The following is a 24,485-nucleotide window of genomic DNA, read 5'->3' as shown; positions in this document are numbered from 1 at the left end:
TTCAATCAACAAGTCCTCAATACCTGTTGGACCATGCTTCACTTCAATCAACAAGTCCTCAATACCTGTTGGACCATGCTTCACTTCAATCAACAAGTCCTCAATATCTGTTGGACCATGCTTCACTTCAATCAACAAGTCCTCAATACCTGTTGGACCATGCTTCACTTCAATCAACAAGTCCTCAATACCTGTTGGACCATGCTTCACTTCAATCAACAAGTCCTCAATACCTGTTGGACCATGCTTCACTTCAATCAACAAGTCCTCAATACCTGTTGGACCATGCTTCACTTCAATCAACAAGTCCTCAATATCTGTTGGACCATGCTTCACTTCAATCAACAAGTCCTCAATACCTGTTGGACCATGCTTCACTTCAATCAACAAGTCCTCAATACCTGTTGGACCATGCTTCACTTCAATCAACAAGTCCTCAATACCTGTTGGACCATGCTTCACTTCAATCAACAAGTCCTCAATGTCTGTTGGACCATGCTTCACTTCAATCAACAAGTCCTCAATACCTGTTGGACCATGCTTCACTTCAATCAACAAGTCCTCAATATCTGTTGGACCATGCTTCACTTCAATCAACAAGTCCTCAATACCTGTTGGACCATGCTTCACTTCAATCAACAAGTCCTCAATACCTGTTGGACCATGCTTCACTTCAATCAACAAGTCCTCAATATCTGTTGGACCATGCTTCACTTCAATCAACAAGTCCTCAATACCTGTTGGACCATGCTTCACTTCAATCAACAAGTCCTCAATGTCTGTTGGACCATGCTTCACTTCAATCAACAAGTCCTCAATGGCTGTTGGACCATGCTTCACTTCAATCAACAAGTCCTCAATGTCAACATCAAATCAAAGAGCTACCACTTGCAAAATAACTGCTCAGAATTTTTCCTATTTAAGACGTTTTCTCCCGCTCCAATTTGTGTGCTGTCTAATGATATCTGAAGCTTTTATTAATCTGTTTTCCTAAGGGAAGTAACTCTCCCCTTTTACTCACTCTCTTTTCTAAAATACTCTCCCATTTTACTCACTTTTTTTCTTCTCATAATAACACTGTGCATACCTTAGCAATTATGGGTAGTATGAAACCAGGACAGAGCATTTCTAAAAGGGCGACCTACTTCCCCTCAATCAGGAGAAGGATAAGGATTCCTGTAGCCCTTGAAATTCGGGCTGCTTTCTCCCTGGGGAAAGCAAGCTGCCATACAGTAAACGACGCGACCCATTTAAAAATATTTTTGTCCCTGCATGCGTGTATTCATGTTTCCAAACCCCGAGACTTTCGCTGTCAACTTGAGTTTTTTATCGTGTGCATGCGTGTATTCATGTTTCCAAACCCTGAGACTTTCGCTGTCAACTTGGGTTCTTTATCATGTGCATACGTGTATTCATGTTTCCAAACCCTGAGACTTTGGCTGTCAACTTGAGATCTTTATCGTGTGCATACGGGGATGTTTAGACACCGAGGAGAGTCTGCACAAAGTTGACTCTGGGAAATAAATCCCTCGCCGAACGTGGGAATCGAACCCACGCCGATAGCGACAACTGGTTTTGAAGCCAGCGATGCTACCGATTGAGCTATTTCCCCACCCTTGCAGAAGCATTAATGGCAATGAACCGAACGATTTGAGACAATAGATAAAGGATAGTCCCAGTCCTCTCACAACATATGTACGCCCACATCAATACACACAGACAGAACAAGCTAGATAAGACAATCTTTGTCCTACACACACACACATACCCTTAATCCTTACCTAAACATTATTGTAATTCAATCAAGTTTGCGTTTTAATGAAACAGATCCTGTGATTGGTCAGAATGCCCCAACTCATTAAAAATTACCAGTCATTAATTGTCGATAACCACTCGCTAAAAAATCCATTAACAACCTGCTGGCGAGGCGCATTGATACAGCCTCAACTAGTCTCGGTTAGCTTTGAGGGTCATTTTACAAGAACGAAATATGAAGGCCAACGAAATACCGAGACCATAAGGTATGCGAAGTGATGACGTCGAATACGTGACGTAAGTTGATGCATGAATTCTTCCGGACTACGTCAGTCAATTCCAAAGATCGCTTTTGTGAGGAAAAGAATTTGTTTTAGAGTTTGCTGTCCAGAAACCCGTCAAAAAAGAAGGGAAAATGTGTGTGAAAGAAAACAAAACAGGAGCAGAGTGATACGATAGGAATACAGAGACATATTTCTTGGGACTTGACCCTTGCAGGTAGGTGGACTGAAAGTAGTGTGTGAACAGAACAGAACCAATTCTGTCTGTTTACAACCGCATGAAAGCAGGAAAGATCGTCGGCAGATTGAATTACAATAACATTAACATGCTTCCATTTGAAACTTCTCAGTCTTCATCGTGGATTGACGCCCTCCCAAAGTCTAATTGAAGCCCTCCGAATCAGGGGATTGACAATCCCCGAAGTTTCAATTGGAAGCATGTTAGTGTATATATTTACTTTCGGTCACTTGACAGTAAAATGCCAAGTATCAAATAATTGTAATTTTTCAATGATCAACATTATTACCTGTAACTGATGATAAAATCGTTTATTTAACGTCACTCTGTAAAAACATTGGCGACATTTGTCTTAGATTAAGAACACACACAGGCACGCACACAAACTTTCCCTTTATGTACAGTGGTTCACCACCCTCCCGCCCCCCGCACACTCTCGCTCATCTAATTAAAAATGGTGTTAAGAGATACTTGGATATAAAATGGTATTTTTAAAAGTTCTGATAAAAATATATAGTAGCTGTATGAGAAGCAATGGCGTCAGCCGCAGCAATGTCTCTTCATATCCAGGGACCAAGTGGGTGCATGTGCATAAGTCCAGCGATAAGTTTGGGACCTTGCCACCCAAGGTCTTTATTAAAACTTAAAAGATAGCTTAATTTTTCCTTTGAGGTATTTGGCAGGATATTTCTCTTTGAGTTTATAAACTGAGTCAGGGGTTGAAAGTGGCATGAGTTCAAATCACACTCCAAAGTCAAATGAGCAATGGTGAGGTCGGAGACAGGTGCATTTAAGCTCTAGAAATTGGTAGTTCCCAGCTTCTGCCCTTAGGCGGTTAATCCTTTTTATTCCCCCCTCTGCTTCTTTACCTCTGTAAACTTGTAGGGGTAGTTATTTTTCGATAATGACCCAGCAACCAAACAAATAACGACCCAGCAACAGCCTGAATCCTCGATAGTGCAATGGGTTGAGAGGTTGTTCTGTTTCGGTACTACTTTTTGCGACTGAAAAGTTCCGAACGCTCTAATGTACGAAGTATACATCTCTGGAGCAAACAATACAAACATACCGCATTTAAATTAACAACTACAGGCCTGAACACATGAATCTCCATATAAAATCCATGAGTTCGGTTGTTTTCTGAATCTAGATCTGCCGTGCGGCCGTTCATCACAAGCAATTTCCCAAGGCAAGTAACTCATACTTTGTCTAGCGACAAGAGTAGTTCCCCTTCTTTTCACTCAGTTCCTTCGACAACAGACTGCAATCCGACGGTCAGTTTTCAACAATATTTCATTTAATAAACAGATCACACGCAACCAAATGCACACATCTCATCAATTTAAACAACATAAAGGGGTTTCATACACTATTTTCCCCAGAAAACTGAACTTCATACAGTTTTTAACGTTGGAACACGGGTGCAAAAGTTCGTCTGCTAGTCCCATTTGACGAAAAAACATTATTCTAAGCGATACCAAAACATATACAGAACACACAATATCTGCCTTTGCCGCCACAGCAGAATAACAGCATATCTGTGTACTTGATTTTAGCCCAAAATAGGAAAACTGACAAGAAGTGTTAACAGAATGGAATGATTTGCACGGAACTATACAACCGCGCATTAATCGATCGCCTGCGCAGGTTGACTGGTTGAGAGAATAGGATTCGATCAAACTTTCGCAAAAAAACTCCTCTTTTCTTTGAATAACTGAAGAAAGGAGGAATAAAGAGGTTACACACCTCGTCTCAGTGATTATAAAAAATAATGGTCTCAGTTCGCGGTCATGAAAAAGCTCGCTAAAGCTCGCATTTTTCATGATCCGCTAACTTCGACCATTATTTTTGATAATCACTGAGACTCGGCATGTAACCTCTACTTATTACACGTGGGCATGCATTATAGGTGTTCATCTGTTTTGATGGGGCTTCCCGAATGAGCCAGCCAGAGCTTATAGCCGTGTGCATATATTTGTTCCTCCATTCTCTCCAGAGAAGAGAGTCTGTAAGGCTACTGATCTCAGAAGCAGACAATGGCAGGTCTACCTCGGAGGCGCCTATGCCTTGGGCAGCTTCTTTAGCGGCTTTGTCCGCTTTCTCGTTGCCAGGCACGTTCACGTGTGCTGGACACCAGACCAGGTTAATCTCGCTTCCTTTTTTATATTTAGTCAAGTTTTGACTAAATATTTTAACATCGAGGGGGAATCGAAACGAGGGTCGTGGTGTATGTGTGTGTGTATGTGTGTATGTGTGTGTGTGTGTGTGTGCGTACGTGCGTGTAGAGCGATTCAGACCAAACTACTGGACCGATCTTTATGAAATTTGACATGAGAGTTCCTGGGATTGATATCCCCATACGTTTTTTTCATTTTTTTGATAAATGTCTTTGATGACGTCATATCCGGCTTTTCGTGAAAGTTGAGGCGGCACTGTCACGCCCTCATTTTTCAACCAAATTGGTTGAAATTTTGGTCAAGTAATCTTCGACGAAGCCCGGAATTCGGTATTGCATTTCAGCTTGGTGGCTTAAAAATTAATTAATGACTTTGGTCATTAAAAATCTGAAAATTGTAAAAAAAATATTTCTTTTATAAAACGATCCAAATTTACGTTTATCTTATTCTCCATCATTTTCTGATTCCAAAAACATATAAATATGTTATATTCGGATTAAAAACAAGATCTGAAAATTAAATATATAAAAACTATTATCAAAATTAAATTGTCGAAATCAATTTAAAAACACTTTCATCTTATTCCTTGTCGGTTCCTGATTCCAAAAACATATAGATATGATATGTTTGGATTAAAAACACGCTCAGAAAGTTAAAACGAAGAGAGGTACAGAAAAGCGTGCTATCCTTCTTAGCGCAAATACTACCCCGCTCTTCTTGTCAATTTCACTGCCTTTGCCATGAGCGGTGGACTGACGATGCTACGAGTATACGGTCTTGCTGAAAAATGGCATTGCGTTCAGTTTCATTCTGTGAGTTCGACAGCTACTTGACTAAATATTGTATTTTCGCCTTACGCGACTTGTTTATAATTTTATTTGCCAGCTCCTTTATGGCAATGACAAGATCATGTCTTTTTGATCTTTTGTTAGATCTTAATGCTTCAATGGCTGCTTTGGAGTCAGAGAATATAGCTATCTTTTGAGGAGGAGTGTTCTTGAGATTGAGATGAACAAGCGACATGCAGATGGCAAGGAGCTCAGCTGAGAAGATCGAGTTTCTGTTGCACAGTTTAAATTTCCCATTCATGTCATCGCTGGGGATTACAAAAGCTGCGCCAGCCTTCTTGTCATCCAACACTGACCCGTCTGTGTAAACATGAACATGGCCTTTGTATACAATATCAATGTGCTCAAGGGCTTGTATCCTGAGTAATAACTGATCATCCTTTGTAGCTGTGCAATATTCTGTGTCAAAATTCATTTCTTTCATTGTCCATGAGGGATCACGAGATATGGGGTTTTGGGCCACATCATTTGGGTCGACACTGATTTCACTAAAGAGTGAAGCATTGAATTGAGCCAGTGAGGTGAAAGTAGTGCCAAAGTGGGCCTGTTTTGGGCATGGTTGTAATGCGGTTGTAGCTCCTCTTTTGTTGAGTTTTGCACTGTGTTGGCTCGAACATTGTAATCTGTGCAGCACTTACATCGCCACATGTCAAGAGGGAGGAATCCTGCTTGGTGGTATACAATGGCCTGCTTTGAATGCCTTGGGTGTCCATACCTAAACATTAATTTCAGTCACTTGACAGTAAAATGTCAAGTCTCAAATAATGGTTATTTTTCAATGATCAACATTAATCTACATGTGTTACCTGTAACTTGGTAAACAGCCCTATTGATCATTTCTCTTCACCCCCGAGTAACACTTCCATTCAAATACAAGCACATCAATGCTTCTTTTAATCAAATTCTCACTAATGATCACATCAAACCACTAATAACCATCAGAAAATAACTGATGCCGTTTTCTTTCCAACAAAGATTTGTTCTCAGTCCAGTGTGCATAACATCTAACCAGAGCTCATAGCCTCAAAGATCTTTTTTTCTAAGGGAAGTTACTCTGTTTCAATTTTCTCTGTTTACAAGACAGTGGGTGCAGTGGCCTAGTGGTAGGACGCCGGCCTCCCAAGCAGAAGGTCGTGGGTTCAAATCGCGGCTGCTGCCACCTGGTGGGTGAAAGGTGGAGATTTTTTCGACCTCCCAGGTCAACTTATGTGCAGACCTGCTAGTGACTTATCCCCCTTTGTGTGTACCAGTCAGCTGTTGTTCTTGGGAAGAAGGAGAACTCATACTGGGCGGTTTGAGCTATTGTTGGAACATAACTCGGGCTGTTGTTTTTTGCCAGTTTGGTCACAATGTTCTTGGTCTGGTAGTCTTGTCTTGGTATTGTTGTATATATAACAATGTTCTTGGTCTGGTAGTCTTGGTATTGTTGTATCGGTTTGGTACGTCTCTTTCCGGTAGCCTCCTTGGTCATGAAATTGGTTGCAGGTAGTGCTGGTATCAGATCTTTTGCTACTTTGAAAAAGAAGATCAGTCGCTGCTGCCGCCTTCTTTCCTGGAGGGTTGGGAGACAAAGGTCGCTCAGCATCTTGGTAACAGCCGAGGGTGCGGTCCCTGAAGTTCTGGGTGACAAATCGGGCCGCCCCCAGTTGAGAGTGATGCAACCATATATCACGGTCTCCTTCCGACAGCAGTCTCAAAATTTCGACTTGTTTGACCTTAGAACGATGTCTTTTATCATAAGTGTGAAGAACAGAACGGAGATCACTGTCGAAGTCGGCCAATCTGCAATCATTTTTGTCTCGCGAACACTGATCTCAAATTTAGATCAGTGCTCGCGAAAAACATATGGGAGATAACTCTGTATTCTTGTTTTGATAGATTCACGCACTAATTTAGCATGCTGTCAGAGGGAGCAATGATGATCAGAATGGGATACTACCTTGTAGATAATGCCCTGACCTTATCATTAGATTAAGTCACCTGTCAATGAATTTTGACACTATCAAAGAATCATTAAAGATATCACGAAATGCACGAGAAATAAACTACTTGGAGTACACACATCTCTTAATCATGTCTCTCTGTCTCCCAAATAACACTTACCTTCAAATACAAGTACAAAAATGTTTCTTTGAATCAAACACTCTTTAATGATCATATCAAACCACCAGCAATCATTTGAAAATAACTGCTGATATTTTCTTTCCAACAAAGATTTGTTCTCAGTGGAGTGTGCAAAACATCTAACCAGAGCTCATGGCCTTAAAGTTCTTTTTCTAAGGGAAGTTACTCGTTTTACTTACTCTGCTTTTATTGGTGGTCTATTTTTAGTGCCGTCTGCTTTCTGTTGTCTGCCGAAACAGATCGATTGTTAATGTTCCACAATCAAGCAAGGATATTATAATTTTATAATTATTCTGATATAATTATTACAAGACAAATTCTTTTGCAACTCTCACTAAATCTTGATGTAGAGACTGACGTTAACGCCCATTTGTCGGAACTTCCTTCACTGTCTCATAATTATATGAATGTCTGTCACACCAGAAAGTAGACATAACCAAGCTGAGAGAAGCTAACTGTCGCGGAAAATCGTGAAAGGTAAAGTTTGTGTGCGCGCCTGTGTGTGTTTTTAATCTAAGACAAATGTGGCCAATGTTTTTACAGAGTGACGTTAAAATAAATAAACTATTTTATCATTATCATCAAATGGGAAGTCCCCATAACAGGGCGACATGAGGTCATTGGCCTATATATCAATTTCTTCAAGTCTCCTATACAGCCCTTTCTTTCTAAGACTTGCAAGACAATCCTTTGTTTAAATCAAACAGTCACTATGTTAAAAGCAAACCACAGAATAACTTCTTGCAAAGCACTGCTAATATATTTTCCTGATTTTGTTTCTTCTGAGTCCATTTGTGTCCTATCCAACTCTTGCTGAAGAGCTTTCAGGTGTTTTAAGGTAAGTAACTCCGATTTTCCTCATTGGTGAGGTCTTCATTCCTCAAAACGTTAGTGGAACCATATTTAACTTGGCTGTTTGAATTGATCTACCTCACAGTCCGTGCAAAGCAGTTCCATTCCCTTTACAATCTAGTGTTGAATTTCCTCAGTTCTGTGTGTTCCTGTGTCTGAGACCCACCCGGTGAGATATTCACTACTAGCGTCACACTCACCGATGATTTACATCAAATAACTTTCAATATTACCTGACTAATGTTCTGTCAGGTCTCCAAATAAACCTCACGTAACATAATATTTATGTTAGAAAAGACATGTAACAAATTAATGTGTGCTTTTACTTAAAGTACTTTCTTTCAAGCCACTGAGCGCCATTTCCATTCAAATACATAACACAACAATACGTCACTGATTCAAATAGACACTGATTTTCACCCCAAACAAAGAGCAACCACTTGCGAATCATTGCAATTACCTTTTTCAGACAAACATTTTTTCAATCCTATTTGTGTGCTACCTAACAACCATAGCTCAAGTGCTTCTGGTTATTTTTTTTCTAAGGGAAATAACTCTCCCATTTTAGTCACTTACTTTTTGAATGGTGCAACTTACTTCCCCTGAAAGATATTGAGAACAACACTTTGTTGAAGAAAAGTTTTTGGAAAAAGAAGTTTGTTCACAACTACTTCCAAAAAACCGTAAGCTTTGTCATACTAAATAGTCTTTAAAATAAAAATAAAAAAAGTTCTATAAATCTTCTTCGTTCATGGGTTGAAACTCCCACGTTCACTCATGTTTTTGCACGAGTGGATTTGTACATGTATGATCGTTTTTACCCCGCCATTCAGGCCACACAAGCTGATTTTGGGGGCAACATACTGGGTATTTTCATGTTCCTATAACCCACCAAACTCTGTCCTAGATTACAGCATCTTTTCCATGCAGATTTGGTCTACACACAAATGGGGATCTGGGAGATTGGAAGTATCTCCACCCTTAACCCACCAGGCGGCCGCGGCCTGAGATTTAAACTCACTACCTTCAGATTTGGAGGCTGATGTCTTCGCCACTGCGCCCATCTCAAAATCTTCATTTATCCTAACAAGAGGTTTACAGAACGATTTGAGATTTTTTGCAAAAGAAGCCAAACAAAAATGAGGAAACACACAAGGAATGACTTTTATTGTATTTGTATTTATGACTCATAGATTTCTTGCATCGCTATTTAGCATACACAAACCATAAATGCCATTAAATGGTTTATCCTCGGCATCCATTTTGTTTCTAGTACTGTGTACACCAACCGCCTATCGAGTCTAGCTGCAGTACCACCTTTCAGTATAGACTGTTGTATGACCTATTTTATGACTGCCACACGCAATGGAAGGTAGAAATGAGTACCAGGACTCTCAACAAGAGGAAACTGTTAGCATGCTTGTGATTATTTGTTTAAGCGTAGCAATCTTGAGTTCGGCGTAGCAATTGCTCTTAAAACGTAGCATGCTACGTCGAAAGCGTAGCAGTTGGCAGCTATGCTCAGTCCGTCCCACTGCAAACCTTTCTTCATGAGCCCTTACCTGAGCCTCTCTCTAGCACAGCGCAGAACAGTAAGTCGTTACGGCTGACGAAGCCCCCCTCCACCAGCCGCTTGGCATGGGGCAGCCCTTCAAGGTCATCCAAGGTTATCCGCTTCCAAGACGATAGGCGTGAGACGATCTTGGCCGGAAACTTCTTGATGACTGATCCGCTGAGGGGTACGACGCCTTGCTCTGTGTACATAGATAGGCCATTCAATCATTTGTTAACATTGGACAAGAAGACTCCCTCCCTAAAAGATTTTCTCAGAGTTTTGTCAGTCTTAAGGGGGTCCATAACACTGAAAGATGACTAAACCATTGACTAACATCCCCCTCCCCCCCAAACAATAACAAATAACAAGAGATGAAATCATATTACAGGCAAAAGGCTTATTAGCCTGCAGGCCTTACACAGAGGACCCCCCCCCCCCCCCCCCCCATTTTAAACACTCCAATTCAAGACTTCCTCCCTATAACCCCCTGTTTTCCAAGACGTTTTGTTGACAACCTGTGTAACCTGACCCCCATTTTAAACACTCCAATTCTAGACTTCCTCCCTATAACCCCCTGTTTTCCAAGACATTTTGTTGACAACCTGTGTAACCTGACCCCCATTTTAAACACTCCAATTCAACACTTCCTCCCTTTATCCCCCTGTTTTCCCAAGACGTTTTGTTGACAACCTGTGTAACCTGACCCCCATTTTAAACACTCCTTCCTTTTTGAAGACCTGATCTTCTCAGATTGTTGGAGGTGTGAAAGGGGGTTCCCCTGTGTATAAAGATGGTCCTCTTAACTCAACCAACCAACCAACCAACCAACCTGCCGGCATGAGGTCCACTGTGTATAAAGATGGTCCTCTTAACTGAACCAACCAACCAACCAACCAACCTGCCGGCATGAGGTCCACTGTGTATAAAGATGGTCCTCTTAACTGAACCAACCAACCAACCAACCAACCTGCCGGCATGAGGTCCACTGTGTATAAAGATGGTCCTCTTAACTGAACCAACCAACCTGCCGGCATGAGGTCCACTGTGTATAAAGATGGTCCTCTTAACTGAACCAACCAACCAACCAACCAACCTGCCGGCATGAGGTCCACTGTGTATAAAGATGGTCCTCTTAACTGAACCAACCAACCTGCCGGCATGAGGTCCACTGTGTATAAAGATGGTCCTCTTAACTCAACCAACCAACCAACCAACCAACCAACCTGCCGGCATGAGGTCCACTGTGTATAAAGATGGTCCTCTTAACTCAACCAACCAACCAACCAACCAACCTGCCGGCATGAGGTCCACTCTTGCCTTCATAACCTCTGTAAGTTTAACCACATTTTAACCTTTAGCACGCCAGCGGCGATTTTCGTCGCCCAGCCATTTTCCCCCCTTTGCCAGCCAGCGGCGATAAGCGTCGCCAGCACAAGGCTTGTTCGTATGACCAACTTCTCATTCGTATTTGCATACGAGAATAACGGTATTTTCAACGGCACTTGAGCCAAAGCGAGGCTCACTTCCTTCCGTTATGTCATCGTGTCGTCTGCGCTGCATTTGAGTCAGTTTCGTTGAAATTTTCTGCTTTTGTTTTTGCATCGATAAGGTACTTTAGCGCTTCGACAAGCAAGACGGAGGATGATGAGTTTGAAACTTTCTTTTGAGTTGTTTCTTGACAACAAATCGTATGCTGAATTGGAACGAATTACTGAGGAAGATCTTCGCAATGAACTGTGTATCGCGGTGAAAAAAATGACAGTTGGTCAAGTGACAGTGACGGTTACAAAACGGAATTTACGAAAGTGCAGATGGATACAAACAGGGGCTGGTCCAGTTTAGTGAAATGACAGGACCAGCAAACATTACCGATAATCTGACTGCGTAGCAAATGCTTGACTTGCTTGACAGCTTGTCGGAGAGACACTGCATAGAAACTGACTCAAATTCAGCGCAAAGCAAGCCAGTGACAAGACGTAAAAAGTGTTCGGAAATGGCGACCTGTGGATCTAGTGGAGATCAAACCTTTTCTCTGCTTGTTGTTGCTAACCGAACTATTAAAAAAATCTTCCCATGACATGCACTGGTCCACAAATATATTTATTTAAATACCAGGATCAGGAAGTTGGATGGTCAACATGATTACCTGATCAAAGGAGTTTCACCAGGCATAGACTGGTTAGTTTCACAAAATTCCACGGACTAGCCAACACAACCCCTTTTCATTTTGCATTTATATTTATGCTAAGAAAATAAATGATGCATGCAAACAAAAATATGTTAATGTTAAATATAAACCCATCACAACCACAAAGTTTCATGCTTATTAGTGCATTTTCAAAGAAGTTGTAAGTGTTGAAAGTTAGTGGGTGTCATTCTTACGCTGGGTAAGCAAAATAATGTGGCTACAGGGGAAGTAATGCTGGCTGCAATCTGGAGTGCTAAAGGTTAAGACTCCAACCTGTTCAAGACAAGACAAGACAAGACAAGACAAGACAAGACAAGACGTCATTTGTGGAGGTCTTAAAAGGGGGTTCCACTGTACACAAACATGGTCCTCTTTACACCAACCAACCAACCAACCAACCAACCAACCAACCAACCAACCAACCAACCAACCAACCTGCCGGCGTGGCAAAAACATACCCAACGAAGAGAGCTGGCGCAGCAGTCCGAGGCGCGCCTTGAGGCGCTGTCGCAGCCGCTTGATGCTCTGCTGCATGTAGGTGGCGCTGATAGAGGTCTTGGCGCGCACAGTCATGCTGGTCGAGCCGCTCGGCGTGTCCGACTCCGTCAGGTCCAGAAACTGCAGACCGCCGAGCCACTGCGCCCACATGTAGGGTCGCCCCACACGGTCCACATACTGACCAAACTCTCCCATGCTGCGGACAAAACAAGATAGGTCAGGCAATGGTGAACGTGATAAATTGATAAGCACAATATTTCTAAAGTGCATATATCCAGAGTTTAACAATGCTCAGATCGCTGTACAATCCTAGAAAAAACAACAATAACATAACATTATTTACAGTGCATTCACACACTTTCTTTCTTTCTTTCTTTATTTGGTGTTTAACGTCGTTTTGCATTCACACACACGAATCAATTAATAACACATTGCACTATAATACATTATAACACACACACAAATTCAATGCAGACATCTTGTTTTAGATTTGGGACGCACCACACATCCATCTTTGGAGTTTGGACATACTTTAACAAAATACTGATTTTAGATGTTAAAATATTTCACATGTGTATATGTCCATGCCTGCAAGTTTTCCCTTGTTCCCATGCTGACATGTGTCAAAGCGCAGCACGCATCATCAGAGGCCTGAGTCTGATCCATGAGAACATCTCACATCAAACAACTCAAACAAATGTTTATAACACATGTATGTCTAAAGTTACCAACGTTAAAATGTGCGAGCACACCATTTTAGGCATCTGAAGCACCGCTGTTTTTATCCATATCGGCCCAGCTCATACTGCTAAGCTGGGTTAGGTCAGAACTTACCCATATCGGCCCATCTCATACCGGTTACCTGGGTAAGGTCGGATCTTAGCCATATCGGCCCAGCTCATACTGGTTAGCTGGGTTAGGTCAGAATGTACCCATATCAGCCCAGCTAATACTGGTTAGGTCAGAACTTACCCATATCGGCCCAGCTCATACTGGTTAGCTGGGTTAGGTCAGAATGTACCCATATCAGCCCAGCTAATACTGGTTAGGTCAGAACTTAACCATATCGGCTCAGCTCATAGTGGTTAGGTCAGAACTTACCCATATCAGCCAAGCTGATACTGGTTAGGTCAGAACTTACCCATATCAGCCAAGCTAATACTGGTTAGGTCAGAACTTACCCATATCGGCCCAGTTCATACTGGTAAGCGGGGTTAGGTCAAAACTTACCCATATCGGCTCAGCTCATACTGGTTAGCGGGGTTTGGTCAGAACTTACCCATATCGGCCCAGCTCATACTGGTTAGCTGGGTTGGGCGTGGTCTCCCCGTGATCGCCCGGGTAGAGCTCATCCAACACTGTCTGAGGTGACATCAGATCACTGGAACATCACAACATCCTTGCTTTAGCATTCTTCTTCTTCTTCGTTAATGGGCTTAGACTCACACGTTCACTCATGTTTTTAGCACGAGTGGATTTTTATGTGTATGACGGTTTTTACCCCACCATTCAGGCAGCATGCTGATTTCGGGGGAGGCATGCTGGGTATGTGTGTTTCTATAACCCACCAAACTCTGACATGGATTACAGGATCTTTTCCGTGCGCATTTGGTCTTGTGCTTGTGTGTACACACGAAGGGGGTTAAAGCTGTGGTCTATTTATGACTTTCCTGGGCTACGAGGTTGAAAAATAGGGACACAATCATGTAGAGAATTCTGTACAGCAAACGCTACCCGAAACCCCACCTATACGGCGTGTATGACCTTGAGAGCTTCAGTCAACGCTTGAATTTTGCATGGATAACATCCGGTTTGCTCTCTCAAGACTGATCATATTTTATCTTCAAGAGAGATCAAAGGGAAAAAATAAACGCCCCGGCGAAGATTCGAACTCTCGACCTCGAGACTTCGTGTCTCATGTCCTAACCACTAGGCTACTGCGCCAATCAAGAAAAAGAAGGAAAAACATTGATATGAACTCATGTTATGTTATTCTTGAAGCAGCATGATTTATATCTCTATCCGCCCATTGTTCAGAAGTGAATACATGTATAACTATTTCTTAGTTGTCTGTTTTCAACTGCACAGAGCTTTGGAGAGATTCAATTACTGTTTTTGTCATTTTTCTTGCATGTTGTAAATAGAGATATCGCAGCTATTTGCATGGCGCGAATGTCGTGTAGCATGACGGTGTAAACATGTACTGCGATTCCGTGAAACATGTTTGCAAATAAAGGCAAATTTTAATAGCAATTTTTACGTTTTTGCAACGCATAAATGGTAATTCAAGCGAAGAATGATATAAAAATATCAATTTTTTATCTTTGATAATACTGGTGAAGTGGCCTAGCGGTTAAGACATCAGCCCCGACATTTCGAGGCCCCGAGGCCTTGAGTTCGAATCCCTGCCAAGTCGTTTATTTTTTCTGCTCGATCCTTCTCGACAAATATGCTCAGCTCTGAAAGAGCAAACCGGATGTTACCACTGCAAAATTCAAGCGTTGACTGAAGCTCTCAAGGTCATACACGCCGTATGGGTGGGGTTTCGGGTAGCGTTTGCTGTACAGAATTCTGTACATGATTGTTTCCCTATTTTTCAACCTCGTAGCCCCGCAAAGTCATAAATAGACCACAGCTTTAAGACACTAGCAGGTCTGTACATAAGTTGACCTGGGAGATAGGAAAAATCTCCACTCTTAACCCACCAGGAGAAATCACACTCAATGTTTGGCGCACAGGGAATTGGTTTTGAAGTGATCGCTTCACTTTTACTCCTGTCTTCTTTCCGACACGAAAGCAGCAGATACAAACCTTCATAAAGACTGTACTACATACATCATTAAATAACACAAAGCAGGCTCATTAATTCTTAGATCCAAAGTTCTGTCATTGTTGCAATGATTACATTTGTGCTTTTCTGGATAGAGATAAGGTCAAACATTAGTCACTGAAATGTCACAGAGAGAAAACCAAATGACAATGACAAGCCATCTGGGCTGGCTGTTTGCTCGCTGACCCATTGCATTCTTCACATTCTGGAAAAGTGTGGGCCGACGTATTTCATTTATGTCTGATTTTAAATAATACACCAAATGATTACATGACTAATCAAAGACTTATTGTGTGATTCTGGCACCTTGCCTGCCTGGCAACACAAAGATTCTGGCACCTTGACTGCCTGGCAACACAAAGATTCTGGCACCTTGCCTGCCTGGCAACACAAAGATTCTGGCACCTTGCCTGCCTGGCAACACAAAGATTCTGGCACCTTGCCTGCCTGGCAACACAAAGATTCTGGCACCTTGACTGCCTGGCAACACAAAGATTCTGGCACCTTGCCTGCCTGGCAACACAAAGATTCTGGCACCTTGACTGCCTGGCAACACAAAGATTCTGGCACCTTGCCTGCCTGGCAACACAAAGATTCTGGCACCTTGACTGCCTGGCAACACAAAGATTCTGGCACCTTGCCTGCCTGGCAACACAAAGATTCTGGCACCTTGCCTGCCTGGCAACACAAAGATTCTGGCACCTTGCCTGCCTGGCAACACAAAACATGTGTAAACATGGTGTTTCATTTGTACAAGGAGTCAACCATGGGACTTTTCATTAAGAAGCTGAACTAAAGTGTGCTGAACTAAAGTGTGCTGAACTAAAGTGTGCTGAACTAAAGTGTGCTGAACTAAAGTGTGCTGAACTAAAGTGTGCTGAACTAAAGTGTGCTGAACTAAAGTGAGCTGAACTAAAGTGTGCTGAACTAAAGTGCACTGAACTAAAGTGTGCTGAACTAAAGTGTGCTGAACTAAAGTGGGCTGAACTAAAGTGTGCTGAACTAAAGTGTGCTGAACTAAAGTGTGCTGAACTAAAGTGTGCTGAACTAAAGTGCGCTGAACTAAAGTGCGCTGAACTAACCCGCCCGTGATTGAATTGGTGGAGACATCTTTACTGGGAACGACCTTGACCCCCACAGTAATGATGTGCAGTGTGGGAAGGAAGAAGAAGGTCAAGTGAAGGACACTTCCGTCTGAAATGGACACACACATTTTACAGATTTACAGATACAGCCAGACACTCACAGTCACACGCATGCAATAAAGCATACATCACGATTATGCAAACTGTTCAAATACACTTGGCAATTTAATCAACATCTTTAGAGAGAGAGCATCACAGACAGAGCCATGCCGAGAGAGAGAGAGAGAGAGAGAGAGAGAGAGAGAGAGAGAGAGAGAGAGAGAGAGAGAGAGAGAGAGAGAGAGAGAGAGAGAGAGAGAGAGAGAGAGAGAGAGAGAGACAGAGAGACAGAGAGAGAGAGAGAGAGAGAGAGAGAGAGAGAGAGAGAGAGAGATGATGATAGACATTTATTTTAAAAGAATAGAGGTTTAAGGCTTTGCCTTTCCTTACATCTAAATCATACAACATTTTAATAAATTACAAAACAAACAAACAAAGAGAGAAAGAAACCGAGACAGAGACAAAAAGAGAAAACAATTTGCATATCAAACATCTCAAAGTGCAAGCAACAGTCGACCAAATGAATTACCTTTGGCAGTGATTTCCAAATTCACACACAAAGGGTGCTTGCGAATAACCCGTTGTCTCTTCTCCGCCAAACGAGCTTCTTGAGTTTTACGTCTGCGCTTCTGTAAGACACCAAGACACAGACACAGACATGTTATGTATCTTGTGTGCTAACATGAGCATTTTTGTTTAAAGTGATATAGTCTAGCAAAAAAACCTGTCTCCCATCGCCCAAAGAGCTTTACAGTTTAGGTTGGGGGTTGTAATTATGTGACCACACACCAGGAATACCTTAAAATAAATGTTTGAGCGCCGAGTTGAAAATTGAAAAACGGACGTGTTTTGAGTGGGAATCCAAGACGGCAATTCTCTTTGTGACGCCTTTATGCGCCAGCAATAATTTTCGTCCTCTTTTCAGGCTGTGATATTCTCCAAAGGACAGTGTGTTTGTTTATGTAATGCGAAGCGTTTTCGCCCTGTAAGCTAGACTGTACGTTTGACTTCCTCAATCCAGCGGTATGCTTTGACGACTGGGTATCTATGAAGACTAAATAAAATATAATGACGAACGGAAATCCGGACTCCTGACACTAACTTTAAGCTTGTGTGTTTTACTTTCAGCACGAATGATTGAGAGCATTGTTATATTTTTATCACAACATTAAGGAACATTCCTGGTTCAAGGGAAAATAATATATTCAATATTCTGTGTTGAGAAATTATTTGATTTTATTTATCACGCTGGGAAATTCTTGGTACAAGGGAAAATAAAAATATTCAATATTCTGTGTTCTTTTTCTTCTTCGTTCATGGGCTGTAACTCCCATGTTCACTCATGTTTTTGCATGAGTGGGTTTTTACTTGTATGACCGTTTTTACCCCGCCATTCAACCCAACGAACTCTGACACGGATTACAGGATCTTTTCCGTGCGCACTTGGTTTTGTGCTTGCGTATACACACGAAGGGGGATACGGCACTTGCAGGTCTGCACATAAGATGACATGGGAGATCGGAAAAATCTCCACCCTTAACTCACCAGACGGCCGCGGCGGGGATTTGAACTCACGACCTTCCGATTAGAAGGCCGATATTTTACCACTAGGCCACTGCGCCCGTCAATAATATTCTGTGTTGAGAAATGGTCTGATTTGATCTGATCACAGACACGCAGGAAGAAACTTACCGACGTTCTCTTTTCTTGCTCCTCTGCATCCTGGTCACTGTCGCTGTCATCATCTGAAAAATACAGCGCACAACACTTAAAGGTGCCGTTCTTCCTTCGTTAGCCATCCTCTTCACTGCCACTCATCTGTCCAGCCAATCCACACACACACACATGCACGCACGCACACACACATGCACGCACACACACATGCACGCACGCACACACACATGCACGCATGCACGCACACACACACACACATCAGGGGCGGATCAGTTGCTTTGTAAGGGGGGGGGCACTTTGAATCGAAAGTGAATGTGATGGGCGCGAAGCGCCCGAATTTGCTAGTAGGGGGGTCCGGGGGCATGCCCCCCCGGAAATTTTTTTGCCCAAAGAAGCAAAATGGTGCCATCTGGTGCCATTTGAACTTAGAAATGGTCATAGAATCAGCATAGAAAAATCTTTTTTTTTTCTTCTTCTTTTTTTTTCTTCTTTTTTTTCGGGGGGGGGGGGGGGCACGTGCCCCCTGTGCCCCCCCCCCCCTCGTCCGCCCCTGCACATGCACGCACGCACACACACACATGCATGCACACACACACACACATGCACGCACACACATACACACATGCACGCACGCACACACACACATAAAAAGACATGCACACAAGTGCACACACTTTTGCACACACACACTTACCTATCTCTGGCATATCCAGATCCATGCTTTTTGCTTCATCCACATTCCCCTCTATGGTCACCTTCAAAAATTTGTCTGTGGAAATAAAAGGTAAACATGAACAGATAGATGAATGAATAGTGCACACACACAGACTTATTGGTAGGCACAGGCTTAAACACACACACACACACAGACTTATTGGTAGGCACAGGCTTAAACACACACACACACACACAGACTTATTGGTAGGCACAGGCTTAAACACACACACACACACAGACTTATTGGTAGGCACAGGCTTAAACACACACACACACACACACTTATTGGTAGGCACAGGCTTAAACACACACACACACAGACTTATTGGTAGGCACAGGCTTAAACACACACACACACACACAGACTTATTGGTAGGCACAGGCTTAAACACACACACACACACACACTTATTGGTAGGCACAGGCTTAAACACACACACACACACACAGACTTATTGGTAGGCAATGGCTTACACACTTACACACACAGACAGACACACACGCGCACATACTCACGCGCGAGCATGGACGCACACCCAGACACCCCCTTTTTGGTAGGCACTGGCTTACACACACACACACACACACACTCTCTCTCTCTCTCCCCCCCCCCTCTTTCTCAAGCTCCACCCATACCGCAGGCTTGCTGTTTAGCGCTGTCTACTCTCTCTCTCTCTCCCCCTCTCTCTCAAGCTCCACCCATACCGCAGGCTTGCTGGTAAGCGCTGTCAACTCTCTCTCTCTCAAACCATACCGCAGGCTTGCTGGTAAGCGCTGTCAACTCTCTCTCTCTCAAACCATACTGCAGGCTTGCTGGTAAGCGCTGTCTACTCTCTCTCTCTCTCAAACCATACCGCAGGCTTGCTGGTAAGTGCTGTCTACTCTCTCTCTCTCAAACCATACCGCAGGCTTGCTGGTAAGCGCTGTCTACTCTCTCTCTCTCTCAAACCATACCGCAGGCTTGCTGGTAAGCGCTGGCTTGCATGTAGAGCACGTAGAGCGGCAGTGGTAAGTGTCGAGCTGTCTGCTGCTGCTCACGGACATCATCGTAAGGCATCTTCAGGTAGTTCTGAACTGGCCGAGTCACCTGCAAGTGACAAATGATGCCTCTGGCTCTAAAACTTGAATTATCACAGAAAAACATGGAGCAAGCGTTTTAGAGACAGAAGTAACTAATGATACTTCTGGCTCTAAAACGCTTGCTTCGTGTTTTTCTTTAATTATTCAATTTTTGGCAAAAATCTTTAAAGCAAAAGAAAACATGCGTGTGATTGGTAAGATACAGGCTATGAGTCCAAGGAGCCTTAATCAAGGTTAAAACGAAACAAAATGAAAACCTAATAAGAAAAAACTAATAAAAAAAATATTTTAAAATTCTGCCTGAGGTAGAATTGCTTTCACCCCTTCTGCCAATACCTCTCCCAAGCGGGCCAGCCAAGATGAGGTTTACCTCTAGAATGGCTTGCAGTTTGGGCTGCCCATACCTCTCCCAAGCGGGCCAGTCACGATGAGGTTTACCTCTAGAATGGCTTGCAGTTAGAGCTGCCCATACCTCTCCCAAGCGGGCCAGTCAAGATGAGGTTTACCTCTAGAATGGCTTGCAGTTAGGGCTGCCCATACCTCTCCCAAGCGGGCCAGTCAAGATGAGGTTTACCTCTAGAATGGCTTGCAGTTAGGGCTGCCCATACCTCTCCCAAGCAGGTCAGTCAAGATGAGGTTTACCTCTAGAATGGCTTGCAGTTTGGGCTGCCCATACCTATCCCAATCAGACTAGACTAGGTGAGGTTTACCTCGAGAATGGCTTGCAGTTTGGGCTGCAGGGTGTCGAGGTAATCTTCCTTCTTCTGGATCTCCTGGCTGATCTTCTCCCTGGACGTCTGTGCCTCCTTCAGCTTGCCCGCCAGTCTGGACACAACAAGCACTCACTTCATCTTCCTTTACATCACTTTATTAATCCCTCTCACAACAAGCACTCACTTCATCTTCCTTTACATCACTTTATTAATCACTCTCACAACAAGCACTCACTTCATCTTCCTTTACATCACTTTATTAATCCCTCTCACAACAAGCACTCACTTCATCTTCCTTTACATCACTTTATTAATCACTCTCACAACAAGCACTCACTTCATCTTCCTTTACATCACTTTATTAATCACTCTCTAAACAAGTCTGGACACAACAAGCACTCACTTCATCATCCTTTAAATCACTTTATTAATCACTCTCTAAACAAGCACTCACTTCATCTTCCTTTACATCACTTTATTAATCCCTCTCACAACAAGCACTCACTTCATCTTCCTTTACATCACTTTATTAATCACTCTCACAACAAGCACTCACTTCATCTTCCTTTACATCACTTTATTAATCCCTCTCACAACAAGCACTCACTTCATCTTCCTTTACATCACTTTATTAATCACTCTCACAACAAGCACTCACTTCATCTTCCTTTACATCACTTTATTAATCACTCTCTAAACAAGTCTGGACACAACAAGCACTCACTTCATCATCCTTTAAATCACTTTATTAATCCCTCTCACAACAAGCACTCACTTCATCATCCTTTAAATCACTTTATTAATCACTCTCTAAACAAGTCTGGACACAACAAGCACTCACTTCATCATCCTTTAAATCACTTTATTAATCACTCTCTAAACAAGTCTGGACACAACAAGCACTCACTTCATCATCCTTTAAATCACTTTATTAATCACTCTCTAAACAAGTTGTCGCTATTGGCAGGGGTTCGATCCCCATGTTTGGCGAGGGATTTATCTGCCGCATTAAATGGCAGCTCGCTTTCCCCAGCAAGAAAGCAGCCCAAGTTTCCATGAGGGTAAGCTCACAGGACTATATCAAATCTAGCCCAAGTTTCCATGAGGGTAAGCTCACAGGACTATATCAAATCTAGCCCAAGTTTCCATGAGGGTAAGCTCACAGGACTATATCAAATCTAGCCCAAGTTTCCATGAGGGTAAGCTCACAGGACTATATCAAATCTAGCCCAAGTTTCCATGAGGGTAAGCTCACAGGACTATATCAAATCTAGCCCAAGTTTCCATGAGGGTAAGCTCACAGGACTATATCAAATCTAGCCCAAGTTTCCATGAGGGTAACCTCCCAGGACTATATCAAATCTAGCCCAAGTTTCCATGAGGGTAAGCTCACAGGACTATATCAAATCTAGCCCAAGTTTCCATGAGGGTAACCTCCCAGGACTATATCAAATCTAGCCCAAGTTTCCATGAGGGTAACCTCCCAGGACTATATCAAATCTAGCCCAAGTTTCCATGAGGGTAACCTCCCAGGACTATATCAAATCTAGCCCAAGTTTCCATGAGGGTAACCTCCCAGGACTATATCAAATCTAGCCCAAGTTTCCATGAGGGTAACCTCCCAGGACTATATCAAATCTAGCCCAAGTTTCCATGAGGGTAACCTCCCAGGACTATATCAAATCTAGCCCAAGTTTCCATGAGGGTAACCTCCCAGGACTATATCAAATCTAGCCCAAGTTTCCATGAGGGTAACCTCCCAGGACTATATCAAATCTAGCCCAAGTTTCCATGAGGGTAACCTCCCAGGACTATATCAAATCTAGCCCAAGTTTCCATGAGGGTAACCTCCCAGGACTATATCAAATCTAGCCCAAGTTTCCATGAGGGTAACCTCCCAGGACTATATCAAATCTAGCCCAAGTTTCCATGAGGGTAACCTCCCAGGACTATATCAAATCTAGCCCAAGTTTCCATGAGGGTAACCTCCCAGGACTATATCAAATCTAGCCCAAGTTTCCATGAGGGTAACCTCCCAGGACTATATCAAATCTAGCCCAAGTTTCCATGAGGGTAACCTCCCAGGACTATATCAAATCTAGCCCAAGTTTCCATGAGAGTAAGCTCACAGGACTATATCAAATCTAGCCCAAGTTTCCATGAGGGTAACCTCCCAGGACTATATCAAATCTAGCCCAAGTTTCCATGAGGGTAACCTCCCAGGACTATATCAAATCTAGCCCAAGTTTCCATGAGGGTAACCTCCCAGGACTATATCAAATCTAGCCCAAGTTTCCATGAGGGTAACCTCCCAGGACTATATCAAATCTAGCCCAAGTTTCCATGAGGGTAACCTCACAGGACTATATCAAATCTAGCCCAAGTTTCCATGAGGGTAAGCTCACAGGACCATATCAAATCTAGCCCAAGTTTCCATGAGGGTAACCCCACATGACTATATCAAATCTAGCCTTATCTGTCAATCAAGCGATTTAAAGGTTTGTCAGAGAATATGTGATGATCAGTAACTTTTAAAAACTTAGGACTGGTGACTGGTTTGTGTTGTGTGTGGTATGTAGACCAGGTCAGGGGTCAAGGTTAGGTCAGATCGCGTGAAGGATTGTGGTATAGATTCACTTCTCAGTTCTAACCGAGCTGCATTCGCCGATTCGGGGAAGACGATTTCACATTGTTCGGTTTTGTAGCGGCTCCAGAAAAAAATAGATAAAGAAGATACCAAAGGAGATTTCCTACAGGTTGATCTGCACAGAGTGTTTTCAGTGTCTGCGCGAGGAAGCGCTGTCGAAAGGGCAGTGTCGATCTCAGTGGCAGTCGTGTCCCCGTAAGTAGGCTACAGACAGACAGATCTAGATATAGCGTCTCCCACTCTTGCACCGTGTCTATGCTTACTGTGTGTGTGTATGTGTGATGGAGTAATTGAGTTTGTGTTACTGTTTGTCGATTTCTTACGGGAGCCTTGAAGGCTTCGCCTCTTGTTTTTAAATGAAGACGCAAAAAGACACAAATAAACAAACAAGAACAGTCGACTCAAAATGACCTTCACCATTTCAGTAACACGTTCAATCAAAACAACTACATTTACTGGGCATTAAATGTGTTGAATCTGTTGTTCCATCTGTGGCAAATCTACTACAGTAGCACCCCCTTTTTAAGACCCCCCCCCCCCCAATTTAAGACTACATCCCTTTTAAGACCTTGTGTTCTCAGACTTTCAGTTCAGAACCTGTGTCAATTTACCCCCATTTTAAGACCCCCACCTTTTTAAGGCCTGATTTTCTCACACTGACCACACTGACCACGCTGACCACGCTGACCACACTGACCACGCTGACCACGCTGACCACACTGACCACGCTGACCACACTGACCACGCTGACCACGCTGACCACACTGACCACGCTGACCACACTGACCACACTGACCACACTCACTCTTTCCTCTGTTCCGCTGTAGTGAAAGTAACACTGACCACACTCACTCTTTCCTCTGTTCCACTGTAGTGAAAGTAACACTGACCACACTGACCACACTCACTCTTTCCTCTGTTCCACTGTAGTGAAAGTAACGCTGACCACACTCACTCTTTCCTCTGTTCCACTGTAGTGAAAGTAACACTGACCACACTGACCACACTCACTCTTTCCTCTGTTCCACTGTAGTGAAAGTAACGCTGACCACACTGACCACACTCACTCTTTCCTCTGTTCCACTGTAGTGAAAGTAACGCTGACCACACTCACTCTTTCCTCT

The 24,485-nt window shown here is 43.0% G+C and overlaps 1 protein-coding gene across 2 annotated transcripts in view; it reads right to left on the bottom strand.

The window, feature by feature from the left end:
- The window catches only part of LOC138976862 (THO complex subunit 5 homolog B-like), a 64,639-nt gene that overhangs the window by 19,044 nt on the left and 21,110 nt on the right, over window positions 1-24,485 (bottom strand). The window contains exons 7-15 of one of the 2 annotated variants that reach the window (XM_070349752.1): window positions 20,712-20,826; window positions 19,876-20,008; window positions 18,899-18,973; window positions 18,223-18,275; window positions 17,060-17,159; window positions 16,429-16,540; window positions 13,796-13,897; window positions 12,477-12,712; window positions 9,838-10,029 (exon numbers count right to left, since the gene is read on the bottom strand). In XM_070349752.1, the coding sequence (XP_070205853.1) occupies window positions 9,838-10,029; window positions 12,477-12,712; window positions 13,796-13,897; window positions 16,429-16,540; window positions 17,060-17,159; window positions 18,223-18,275; window positions 18,899-18,973; window positions 19,876-20,008; window positions 20,712-20,826 (1,118 nt within the window). The remainder of the gene's footprint in view (window positions 1-9,837; window positions 10,030-12,476; window positions 12,713-13,795; window positions 13,898-16,428; window positions 16,541-17,059; window positions 17,160-18,222; window positions 18,276-18,898; window positions 18,974-19,875; window positions 20,009-20,711; window positions 20,827-24,485) is intronic. The other variant, XM_070349753.1, reaches the window with a different exon arrangement.

This window comes from Littorina saxatilis, linkage group LG9 (assembly GCF_037325665.1).
Source record: "Littorina saxatilis isolate snail1 linkage group LG9, US_GU_Lsax_2.0, whole genome shotgun sequence".
NCBI classification, from domain to species: Eukaryota; Metazoa; Mollusca; class Gastropoda; order Littorinimorpha; family Littorinidae; genus Littorina; species Littorina saxatilis.
The sequence above is the reverse complement of the archived record's forward strand: the minus strand, read 5'-3'. Positions and strand labels throughout refer to the sequence as shown.